Source organism: Orbicella franksi, chromosome 4 (genome assembly GCF_964199315.1).
Source record: "Orbicella franksi chromosome 4, jaOrbFran1.1, whole genome shotgun sequence".
NCBI classification, from domain to species: domain Eukaryota; kingdom Metazoa; phylum Cnidaria; class Anthozoa; order Scleractinia; family Merulinidae; genus Orbicella; species Orbicella franksi.
Genome location: NC_138148.1, coordinates 2312301 through 2324638, shown reverse-complemented (window position 1 = coordinate 2324638; position 12338 = coordinate 2312301). Strand labels below are relative to the sequence as shown.

At 40.0% G+C, this 12338-nt stretch overlaps 2 protein-coding genes across 3 annotated transcripts in view; both read right to left on the bottom strand.

Annotated features, from left to right (window-relative positions):
- Positions 1 to 4605: 4605 nt before the first annotated feature.
- On the bottom strand, positions 4606 to 6642 carry LOC145485311 (uncharacterized). Its single transcript, XM_081463994.1, has 3 exons — positions 6624 to 6642; positions 5830 to 6255; positions 4606 to 5526 (listed from the first exon to the last, which is right to left on the bottom strand). The coding sequence occupies exons 2-3, from the start codon at positions 6217 to 6219 to the stop codon at positions 5080 to 5082; spliced, it is 837 nt and encodes a 278-aa protein (XP_081320120.1). The 5' UTR covers positions 6220 to 6255; positions 6624 to 6642; the 3' UTR covers positions 4606 to 5079.
- Positions 6643 to 11287: 4645 nt separating this feature from the next.
- The window catches only part of LOC145485862 (cocaine esterase-like), a 9932-nt gene continuing 8881 nt past the window's right edge, over positions 11288 to 12338 (bottom strand). For both annotated transcript variants that reach the window (XM_081464512.1, XM_081464513.1), the window contains one exon: positions 11288 to 11893. In XM_081464512.1, coding sequence (XP_081320638.1) covers positions 11524 to 11893 — 370 coding nt within the window. In that variant the 3' untranslated portion in view covers positions 11288 to 11523. The remainder of the gene's footprint in view (positions 11894 to 12338) is intronic.

Below are 12338 nucleotides of genomic sequence, written 5' to 3'. Positions count from 1 at the left end.
GAGTAGGAAATCGTTGAGCTGGATTTAACAGGATACAAGATATTTAGAACAAAAATTAACAGGATAAGGGATACACCGACACCCTCCGCCCCCTCCCCCACAATGGGGCCTCAACAATGGTCAGCTATTTAGGATGAAATAAATGTATGTCAACTGCTATAAGCATTTATTCTGGACTCTTAGTACTTATATCACGGTGGAATATGAAAGTTTTGCATCAGATTTTAGGGGTTTTAAGGTTAGGTAACGCAGCTCCTTGTTAGTAATTTCGAAGCCCACACTTGTTACACTGAATAGATAGATAAAGACGAGGCTGGAGAAATAAACAGATGATGAAATGTGTTCCGAATTCTGTACCGTTTAACACAAATTTCTTACATGGCAACCTTTGTGTCTGCAAAGAGATCGAGGCACAACATTCCACACTATATTTGTAAACAACTATCCTAATCTCATTGACAGCCATTAGTTTTTAACGAGAATTTTCATTTATTACCAATAGAATACGGATAGAACTCCAATAAAAAGCCTCTTCCTCGTGTTTTTTTTGTTCAGCATTATACTTGTGTCTTTCGCTGCCCGAAATGCCATCAAATGCTGCGAAAGGCAACAGACTGACAAGCAGTGCGCAAGAAAGGTTTTTCTCAGGTCAGGAAACGGCCATAAAAGTCGAAGCAATTACTGTAGCACAAAAGATGAGGCGCTCAAAAGGTGAGGCCGGAATTAGGCGGTTCACCTGTGATGAGTTCCTGACTCCTTGCCACGTTTAATCCTTCCTCTCGAGAATGGCTTCAAAGCTTAGAAACAGACATGAGAAGGTCCTCCAAGAAGACACAACAACCGCTGAGAATCAAGCTGCAGATATTTTTGACAAGTGTCAGTTAATTCATCCAATTGCTTATGACTCATTCAACTTGTGTGCCTTAAACGCATCTATAATTCCTTTAAAAAGCTAAGCGTCAACATTAGTGCTTCGCTTGATAGATGCGGGTACTTTAAAGCGCCCTGCATAGGGTTTAAAACTAGTCCTGTGCAAACATGCAGCTGTGCTCCATCACAGAACTGAACGACATTAGCGGCTGTGGGGTGCCTCAGGCTCATAACGAATGGTGCCTACAAAATACAAACGTGTTTCCGCCAGATTAAGAAAACGTGGAAAAAGTAGATCTTAGCCAGGGTTATTAGAATCCACAAAGAAAACTGGGGGTAGTCATCAATTTTTCCGAGATAATTAGCTACTGCTGACGGTAGCATTTTTCTGAAAAAAAGGTAAAGATATTTCTTCACAGATTCTCCTAAGGTTCGCCTTTACATGCAGAAAACTAAACGTATTAAAAAACATCTTTAAACTACGTGGTAAGTGGTAACATAAAAACCACTTTTGATATGTATTTAATAACAGAATCGTCGCAACAGCACTCCTCTGAATTAGCCAAAATACAGTCTAAATAACTTTTCCTCACAGCCAAAAACTAATGCATTGTCGAATAGGCTTGCCACTTCCACTTCATACCATAAAATGTAGCTGTAATCACCCCTTTGTTAAAAGTTAAAGGAGTTGTTTCATCCTTTCGAAAACTTTGTCGATGTCCGTTACTTTTTTTCCTGTTACTTTCCAAGTAATTTAAACATTGACGTCTCTCGCAGTTGTTTTGCGCGCGCATTATGCCATCTACAGTCGAATTTCAGTATGATTTTTTCTACGGATACGATAAAAGGTAGTTTTTCAGCTGGAAGCCGTTCACAGTTAGTGCTTAGCGGTATGCTGCTTTTCTGGTAATCCCGGTTTTAGTACAGGCTCGTAATTTTAGTGGGAAATTTGTTTCGGCCACAATAGAATTTTTTTTTAAGTCGCACGCTTGGTAGGGTAGTTAATTACGTCACTAGTTCCAGTTTCTTTTCTGATGGAAAAGTGACACGGCTAAGAAAATACATACATACATACATACATACTTTATTGACTTTCCCTTTAGAGGCTTTTCAAAGACAATACAATAATAATTTAAAACTACTTAAAAACTCTAAGATTCATTAAGATTAATTAACTAGAATTAGGAATCTATAAAATCCTTAATAAGTTTACGTTTAAGATAAAACTTAAAAGCAGATACTTTCTCGAGAGTTTTTAGAGAGCTATCCATGGAGTTCCAGATACTGACTGTTCTGTAGTAGAACGTTCTCTGACCCTGGCAGACTTAAAAAGAGGAATGTTCAGCATTTGTGAACTTCTTGTGGCACGTCCGCTTATTTCTCCTCGCTTACTGAACTGGGAAGACAGATACTCCGGCACGCGAGATGTTAGACATTTGTAGGCCATGATAGCGCTCCTGAAATATAACTGAGTCGCGACTGGTAGCCATTTAAGCTCTTTTAAAACTGGTGTGATGTGATCATATTTGTGTGTACTGGTCGCAATTCGAGCGGCAAAGTTCTGAATACCTTGTAATTTATTTATATTACTTTTTGATGTATTCGCCCACACGTTCGAACAATAAAAAAAATGTAAGAAGTTTCAATAAAACGTCGCTTATCATTACTTCCTGCGCACTATTTGTCAGTCTCTTGTCTTTTGCAAAATTTGATGGCACTTCCGGCAGCGAAAGACACAACTGTCCCGCTTTATCTGATCTAAACAAGCTCTACCGCATTAATTTTTCTCCTAAATTTCTTGCATCCTGTCAATTTTTTACCCAAATATCCAGTATCCTGAAAACCCCTAATAGGGTTTAACTGATGAACTGATAAAGCTGATCAAAACACACAGATCATAATCTTTTGACTTGGTACTGTCTATCGTTTTCTATTTTCCTTTTTTTTTTTAATACAAGACCCCCCCCCCCCCCCCCCTACCCTGCAAAAATAACCTAGAAAATACCTGCAAGCAGAAGCTCATGTTCAAATCATTCTGGGAAAGCCAGTAACTAGTTTAGCCACAGAAATGCGTAGAATGGCTTTAATGTCGGTTACATTTTCACTCCCTACCCACCCTACCCCTACCCGTTGGAATGCGCATTTGTCAAATGTAACGCAATCTGTGGAATGATGGCGGGTGCACAACAGATCAAAACAGAACTGAGCTTGAACGAGTTCTTGATGAGAATCCTCGATTAAGAGGAGGATTTTAAAGGCTGCTAACAGACTTCTGGGCCAGTTAGGATCTCAGCAAACTGTTAAACTTCTTGTAAACAGCGGGTTATGAGGCTTCGGAGAGTTGAAATCTGCTTAACCGTGGCGATGTCTGAGAGTGATTTCGTACACTAATCACCGAAAATGCGGCTGAAACATACTGGAAATATAACATGAGGCATCGTGGAACATCCAGTTGTCGACAATTTTGTCGCGAGGTAAGTGGAATATATCATTATTTTCTCTGTGCATCGTTATTTTCACGTTATTATGCTAATTAGGACGGCGGTCTTTGTTGACAAAAACACAGCTTAAACTTCTTCTTCTAACATTTTACAGTTTTAACTGCCCCAAAATTTTATTGCATGTTTTTACAGGTGAGACATTGCTCTTTAAGTGGAGGGTAGTTTTGGGATCTCAAGTGATGTACTTTTAGCGATATTTTCCTTTAAACTTCGCCTTTTTTGTGGCGCTTCATGAGTAGTCCGAAAGGGAAGAAATTTAAAATTCTGTAGAAAAATCAGGTGATGATCAAATTGCCAAAACAGCCTCTCAATGTAACAAGAAACATTTGCTTGTCTCGAATAAAGGGTTGTTACCCGGATTTAGATCGTTTTCTTTGTATGGCAAATTGTTAAAAATGTGCCCTAAAATGGCCGCTGAAAGCCCTCTCAGAGGGGCAAAACCAAGATGGTGGCCCCAGCGCTAAAATACGAATCGAATTGAACTGAAAGTTATATTTTTGTGAATCACTTATCTAGACCATTCATCTGAGAAAGTTTGAGGAATTTGATTTTTTCTGGTCCAAATGGCCATAGTTGAAAATTACAGAGGGCGCCTCTTAAATGTCTTGAGAGAAAAAAAACAACTAGCATCAAAGCAGGAAGTTGAACGTGTGTTAATTTTGAAAAATTGGAATAATTGCGAAACCAGGTAACTTGAATATAATTGAATCATCATCTAAGCCGATAAAATCGAATGTAAACGCTTTCAACACTTTTAATGTAAAAAATAATTTTGTATGTTCAATGAGGAGTAAATTGGTATGAATGAATTCCGCCCACATTCACAGGCACTCTATAAATGCAAATCATATATGCGCTTTATGGATAAAAGCAGCAGACTCGCCCTATAGTTTATTTTGCTTCTATGTGCCAAAATCTTCGCTTTATACTTGGTACGCCAACCCTCTCTACTGGCTGGGTGAAGAAACAAGCACCCTCAGAAATTAAGTGATGAGCACGAACACAAACCCTGACATATCATCGATATTGGTGCTGGTAACAGGGAACTACAAAGCGCTTAATAAGCGTGACGTGCACACAAAATAACAAAGGGCAAAAATTGCAACTTGTCATGTCTGCCTTTGCCCTTTGAACACTCATCAACTGTAACACGGCGGCACCTGTACTTGCTGATTGAGAAAAAGCGATTTTTTTTTTCTATTTTACGACAAGATTTACATAAGGTGCTTGAAGATTTATTTGTTAAGTCTGAGTTCAGTTTAGCTGTTTGCCGTTACCGTATACGTAATACCCAAACTCACTCAATTTATGAGATAGTGCATGTTAAGATACCATTCATGTTCTTTTGATAGTGCAAGATATTCTATTACTCCTTATAGAGCCAGCTACAAATTCACCTGAACCCGAGAAACCTTTTTACCAAATGCTTTGGCAAAACTGAATAAGAAAAAACCCTCCCAACTTGTACTTTCTCTTAAGTTGAATCGAGTCAAACTCTCATAGAGTATGATAATATGATGGCGTTTGCCTCAGGTATTTCACACCACGCTAATAATAAGCGTCGGAGCTAGCTCCAGAGTCGGAAAGGTTCGGTTAACATATGAAAACTAACAAAACAGCATTTAATCACACGGCTAATCAAGAGCTAAAACACACTGTTCATATTTGAAATTGTCCGATTGAAACGCAGCACTAGATTGTTTGAGTCTCATATCTTCTGCATCTGTTCAAACCTCTCCTTCATTTCTTTGAGAGACTTCAAGTTTTCCTTCACCTTTGGCAACAAATCCTCGGCTGATTCTCGGTTCGGATTTTTGGTTGCCCAACTGTAAATCGCATCAGCAACCCCAATCACGGCACCAAAACCACCAAGAATTTTCGTTGATAAGGTGATCGCTAGTGCTGTGCCTGCCATTGCCGCACCTTCTGCTCCCATAACTGTTAACCTACCGCCTTGAAACACGGTGTTACTCAGCGCAACTGCTTGGGAAAACGAAGCACCCAGATCCATGGCATCTTTTACAGCTTTTAAGTGTGGAAGAATTTTGACAATATCGACAGCACCCTTGACGACTTGAACGCCAGCTTGGACGGCCATTTTTGGAACGCCAACCAAAAGGAAAAGGACTGCGTCGTTTGTGGAGATATTCAAACTCTAAGTTAAAAAAAAAATGCACCCAACTCATTAAGCTTTTTATTCGGTATTGCGACACACGTGAAGCGCTCCCACTACTTAATTTTTTTAATGCCACCTTAGGTTACCATCTCTTTCGCCTCACTAGTAGGGACTGAATGCTTTAATTCCCTTGATTGCGGTAATTACCTTCCCTTTAGGCTTTCAATGTAAACATGTTTGTTTTCTACCGGATCACATCTAGTTTTAGTGTTATCCTCACTGGGCCCAGAGACTTTAAGTATTTATTTGTTTAGTAACCTCAGTAGCTAGTGAGTTATTTACCTTCGCAAGTATTTCAGCCTGTCCATTGAGCTCCTGCTGTAGCTTTTCCAACTCAGAGTCTTCTGCTTTCATGTTTTCAACTTTGGTTTCAAGATTTCCTCCTTTAACCTTATTGGCAATAAAGTCGCCAATCGTAGTGGCTACACCAGCACCTCCAGCTGCGATCATGCCAGCTAGAGCAAATGGTGCTAATGGAGTGAACAAGCCAATGGCAGATACCGTACCCACCACCGCTGCACCAGTCTTGACACTGTTTATTGCAATTTCTTGTTTTTTGACGTTTTCAATAAATTCCTCAAGCCATTTCATAATTTCCTCTCGTGATTTTATCATCTTGCCCAACTGATCCAGAAATTTGGGTAACAATTTGGTGTCGAGTTCTCCGGGCATGTTTCAATTTTACTCACGACTTTTAAGCAACCTTATCTGAAACAGAAAAAAAGAAGCTTATATTACTTGAACGAATGGAATTTTTAAGGAAAATGTAACGTCGTAGGAAGAACAGGCAGTCAATTCCGAAATACTTTTTTTGAATTAGATTTTAAGACTAGATCGTAAATCTATTTACTTACCGTTTGTGCGGAAATCAGAGAGCTACGTACCAAAGTTCCCCTTAATCGTTACTCTATGTATGTAAGCTCGAACAGCTTAAGAACTTCTCTTAGCTTGGCTTAAGAACAACTCTTAGCTTGCCCTACAAAACAACCTGTGTACTTTTGTCCCCAAAAATGATTGTACTAGTTAGGATTCACACTGAGGAAACAGAGGACAACGAATAAAAAGAAAACACTTACCTGTTGTGACTGTTGGGGGCTTGAACTATCTGGTGATCCAAAAGTTAGTGTTGGTTTAAATAACCATTACACGGAAACGAAACCGAACGTCATTCATTGGCTCCATGTAAGCAGAAACCGGATTTGCGTAGGTGTTCTTGCTGAATTGTTTTCTTTCTTGGACAAATGTTAGGAGGTCGAGTACGGCTATGCAAATGGTCCTCAGTGTGATCACAATTAATATCGAACCGCAAACGATCTCGAAATTGAACCGAAAATGATAACGTTAAAAAAAAAGTGTGTAATGAATCAGACTTTGCAAGGTTGCCCACTATGAGAATGTAGATGTTTAAGGAAACAGAGGCCATGGTGACAAACACATCACAGATAGAGAATATCTTAAGCACAAATCCGACGATATGCTATCGAACAGGGCACAAGAGAAACGTAACATACGTATACAGATCACAGCCTCAGGGTAGAATGTTAGAGACGCCATTCATTTTTACATTTCGTTGAATTTACATCCGTCGACAAAAAGGAAAAAAGAAAATAAAGTCAAGTTCACTTCGCAAAACCTAAGGTCATTAAAATAACAAATAAAAGCATGCATAAGCCCCGAGCCTTTCGAGGAACGTAATATCGAACAAGGAATAAAACAAAAATTTGAGGACCGGCACTTGTTCCTTTAAGGGTGCAGCGTTTTCCTTTGAAATCACGGAACTTTTAAGAGGTCTTTGAACTTTCTATCACAAGATTAAAAAACTGGAATAATTCGTGGAGAAGGTTAACATCTTATCAGAAATCATAAGTAAGACTGTGCATTATTTCATTCAAACTTTTTATTCGTGTCTGAATGCAGATAAGACAGTTTTGACGATTTCATTTAGAATCTATTGTTGAAACAAGTGCTATTGCTGCTAGTGAAGGGTTTATTGTGGCAACCGTTTTGTGCATGTATATCACTGATGTAGATTTTGGGTTTTGGTGTCTCTCTCAATGTCTGTTATGCCATAGGTTTTAAATTCGTGTAATCGCCCTTTACCTAATTACCGTACTTTCAATGTTAATGGAAATCTTGCTAAGATGTTGTAACAACCAAGACGTGTAGTTCAAAGTTCACAAAAGCTCCCCCGGACGACCTAAACTCCTCCAATCTTTAAAAACACTCATACTGAAAAAGTACCCAAAAAAGCGTCTTGTTCACGTTAAGGTCGTTGCCACACCACTCCGAGCACAATGACTGTCGTCACTGTAAGATTTAATGGACTTACACACATCAGTGTTTTCCTCGATCACCCGCGTGATATTCGCTCGCGAGTAAACCCTTACGAAACGTGCTCGCGTAAAGCGACTTATTTGTCGCTCAAAACTGTATTAAGCCACCTTAAATAGGAACAGCATTCACTGTGTCGCCGTTACATGACGCCGCTCTTAACGCAGCGATTGTCATTGCTTAAAGATGTCATGGACTTGCACATGCCAGTTTTTCCTCGAACATCCCTGTGATATTTGCTTGCGTGTAAATGGTCACTTGCAAAGCAGCCACTTATAGGGAATTATAACCCACGCTTAATTTTCGCGCAATTCTATTGGCTACTTTACGTCACGTGGTGCAAAATTACTGGGCAGTTATCACGCAATGGCCTCCGCCTTGCGTCGATAATTGCCCTGCGACCGTTTCTGTCGAAAAGAAACAAAGCTAAAAAGAATAAATCCAGCTCTAGAATTTCACCTTTTCATCTTTACTATTTTTCGCGGAAGAAAAACAAACCCTTTTCGTGGAATCCGCTGATAATGATGTTAAAAAAAAAACAAACTGGTCGCCAATGCTGTCCCGATAAGTACAAAAAATAGGTACCCAATGGAGAATACAAAAGCAAAAACCGACACAACGTGGGATGATTCTTTGAAGGTGTACTATATTTCGGCTGGCCAAACCAGCCTTCTTCAGGTACAATGGAAGATTTTACATTGATACGTACCACCTTCAAAAAATCATCCTACGTTGTGTCGGTTTTTGCTTTTGTATTCTTCATGTTATATGTAAAGCCGATTAGATCACTATTGATCCAACGTATACCAGCAGGATCATCGTTCCCGTTGCTTGCTTGAACATTTTGTACCCAATGGGTACTTGTGTCTGCCGCAATAATCATTACAGTGAAGATACCATTTGGATAGTTAGTATTATATTTCTGTGAAATGCTCATTGCGAATCATTGAATGACTGTAAGGGCACTTTCTGGCCGATTTCTCAGCATAAGCTATGGCATTGGTGTGCTGAAATTTCAGTGGGAAGAGAATGTGTACAGTTTTCATAGCAGCGACTGCATTTTTAGCTACTATTAGCTGGGAAGCAAGAAATGAAACTGGCAATTGAACCATGTACTCTATTCACTGCATACATGTAACTTCACAATATAAACAACGTTCCCGCAGTCCGCCATGCTAAATAGGGTCAGTACAGCGCCGTGTATGCCTCATGTATGTGTCATGAAGTGTACCAATAGATGGTGGTTATATTTCGTGGTTACAAGCAGAATCTGTCTCACAGAATACCTACGCGTTCTCGTCCCCAGTTTCCATGGTCCACGCAAGGAACGCCCGGGACCATGACCCCCTTTTCGGCGATCAAGAACGGCTTGCATTTTATGACTCAGGCTTTCCTGTGGAATTCCGAGTAGAAATATCAATAATCGGTACCAAGAGATTATGATCCTTTGGTGGTTGTCAGTACACGATCGACAAAAGGGACTACCCTGATTTACAAAAGGGAGTTGATAAGCCGGTAATTCAATATTCGTTTTGATTTGAAGCTGAAGTTTTGAATGTCAGCTCTCATTCTGTGTTGTTTGGTTCACACTGTCAGGAACCCTGACGGTGTGTGACGCAAACATACGCAAGCATAAATCACAACTAGCGCCGTGTGAACACAAGAGCAAACCAGAAAGCAATTTACATAGTGTAGCACTTGCACTGGTTTCTGTGTGTGTGCGTGTGCTCGAGTTAAACTAATGCTTACACTTGCTGTGCTTGTTTCTTAAGTGTAAACCGGGAAAGCTAAACTATCAGTCTCCTACCCCTCACGGTTAGGTTTTAACTAAGATGGCGTCTCTCCGTACCGTAGACCTCTAATGTACCCGAGTGTGCGTTGATTTGTGACCAGGCTTAAAGCGTGTCTTTTAGAGGAAGAAAAGAGAAAGAAAAGGCTAAGCCAGTTTATCTCAATATGGCCTGCCTTCAAAGACTGCAAGCCTGGATGTCAAGAAACAGTGCACAACAAAGTCGAGTTGCCCTGTTATCAGTTTTTTTTTTCTCAAAGAAAGAGCGGATTACTTTGGTCAAGGTCCCTTTTCCTTGCTCGACTTTTTCCCTTCTCCAGTTAGTTCGAGGGCATAACTGGCATAAACTGGCTGATTTTATATTTGATCACTCCGATACTGCCGTGACCGTTTGCATTTTAACTGTAAGACAATTGGGAGGATGGTTGTCTCAGGGAATGCAACGGGAACATCTTGAAAATACGATTTACCAAGGTTCAATTGGTCATCCCCTTTACTGTTTCATTCACAGACACTGAGACATTTTTCTGACTGTTATTAACTTTAATGTACATCATATATTTTTAATTGTAAAATAAGTATTTGGCAGTTATCAATAACTACTTATTAACCAAGAGCGAGGTCTTTACGGGAAATCTCAAACCGAGACCTTGCCATATTGACCGAGCGATAGCGAGGTCAACATGGCAAGGCCGAGGCAAGACCGTGAAGACCGAACGTTCGAGATTAATAAGTTGTTTATTACATGGCTTTTTGCTTTGTTTTTGCTGGCCCGTAATCGGCCCGCGGGCATTACGGGAGAATAATACCCTAGCATCAGCCAATCAGAGCGCTAACCTCGTTCCCGGGGCTTTCCCGTTTAAAATTGGGCGGGGCGGGAAAAAACCCTGGGAACGAGGTTGTCAGAGCGGGGCTTATATCGGCTGCAAACGCAAGTCATATATTAAAAACGCACAATCTTTGTCACAATAATAACATAAAAATTCAATTTTTAACTATATTTCAAGGGATTGCGTGTCAATGCTGCAACTGTCCTTAGTTACCACTTTCCATACACTTCATTCACTCCTTTATTGTCAATACTTAAGGACAAAGTTAATTTAAATGAAGACTTGCGTGTTGTCAGATCTCCAGATCATATAAATTATGTTTAACCACTAAGACATTGATTATCGGGAAAGTGATTCATTCGTCAAGTCAAATATTAGTCTAAAGATTATGCGCTTAACGAAAGGAATCTTACCTGGGCAGAATATCATAGACTTCATACTATGTTTGAATAAAAACGTTTATCATTTTCTCTCCCGTAACAACTGTAATGACTGGCTTCGTTTAAAAACTTAAGCATTCATTACTCATTGCCTGCAATGACAAACAACTCCGTTCTTCCTCACGGCTCTTTTATTTGTGATAAATTTCAAGGTGATTAATAAACTCATCACGTGCATTTAAATTAAATAAAATTCGAACTAGATCGATAGATAGATAATCGTTATTAATAAACGATACAAACTAAATCCAAATACTTGTGGGGTAGACTCAGTTTCAAATTGCGTGTTTTTTGTTGTGTCCGCCAGAGATGATCGCCGTCGACCCAAATGCGCCCCCCCCCCGTCCACTACTCCCCTGTCCCACCACCCCCTTTACTGGAATCTGAGTGTCCTGGTGGGGTCGCGCGGTAAAAACATAAAAATGCTAAAACTTCAATCGGAAAGCGAATTACAAAAATACATAAAAATCACTTCCACAGAATATGCATTACGCAATATGTTATGATTTTCAAATTAAAATTTGCAATCGTTAGACAGGTAAACCTTTTGTTGTTTCACAATGCACTTTTGTACTTAGGTGAGACGTCAAACAAAAAACCGTTCAATTTTCTTTGTCCATGTCTCATCAAAGCACTCTTCATTATTGTGCCACGCCGTTAGTTGACTTTTCAGGTAGAAGAACTGTTCATCAGACCACATCTCGCTGAGAGCCTGGACACTAGTATCCCACCGGTTGAGCCCGCTGCCCTCTTCTTCAGCGAAGTCATTCTCCTTCTTCACTGTAACCTTGCCTTTCATGGTGACCTTGGCTGTGTTTGGCTCACCTTCTTTGATTGTGAAGGTTTCAGTTCTAACGTCATCGTAGATAGTGTTTGTATCTTTCAGAAGAACACACCCAAGGTCTTTGGAAACCGACAGTTTGTACTCATCAGACAGTTGACAAATCTCTAGAGTCCTTTAAAAAAATATACCAAAAATTAGTTTAGCTTTCGTTTTTGACTTTCTATATATCGAGATCCACTTGGTTCTTTTCTGTTCACAGCGAGACCCCGCCTTACGACCACCCCGTTAATACGACCACCTCGTTATTACGGCCACTTTATTCTGGCCCAAAAAAAAGCTCAGTCAGTCATTTTCCTATTTAAAGAACCCCTTTAATACGACTACCCCGTTAATACGAACGATTTTCCATGGCCCGAAGGTGGGCGTATTAACGGGGTTCCACTGTAGCATCACTACAAAATCCATGGGAAATAAAGAGTGATAATCCCGGGAAAGCAAATCTTGATATATGCCATATTCATATTCTCGGTATTGAACTGGGACTAGCCAGCAACCAAGTCCAAAACATCACTTGTCAGACTCGCAATCCAGAGGTCCCGGGTTCGAGTCCCGCTCTG

Bases quoted from the DNA above. Each gene is read 5' to 3' on its own strand.
- LOC145485311 (XM_081463994.1), bottom strand. From the start codon at position 6,219: ATGCCCGGAGAACTCGACACCAAATTGTTACCCAAATTTCTGGATCAG. The intron at 5,527-5,829 runs GTAAATAACTCA...TTTTTAACTTAG, and splicing joins AGGCTGAAATACTTGCGAAG to AGTTTGAATATCTCCACAAA.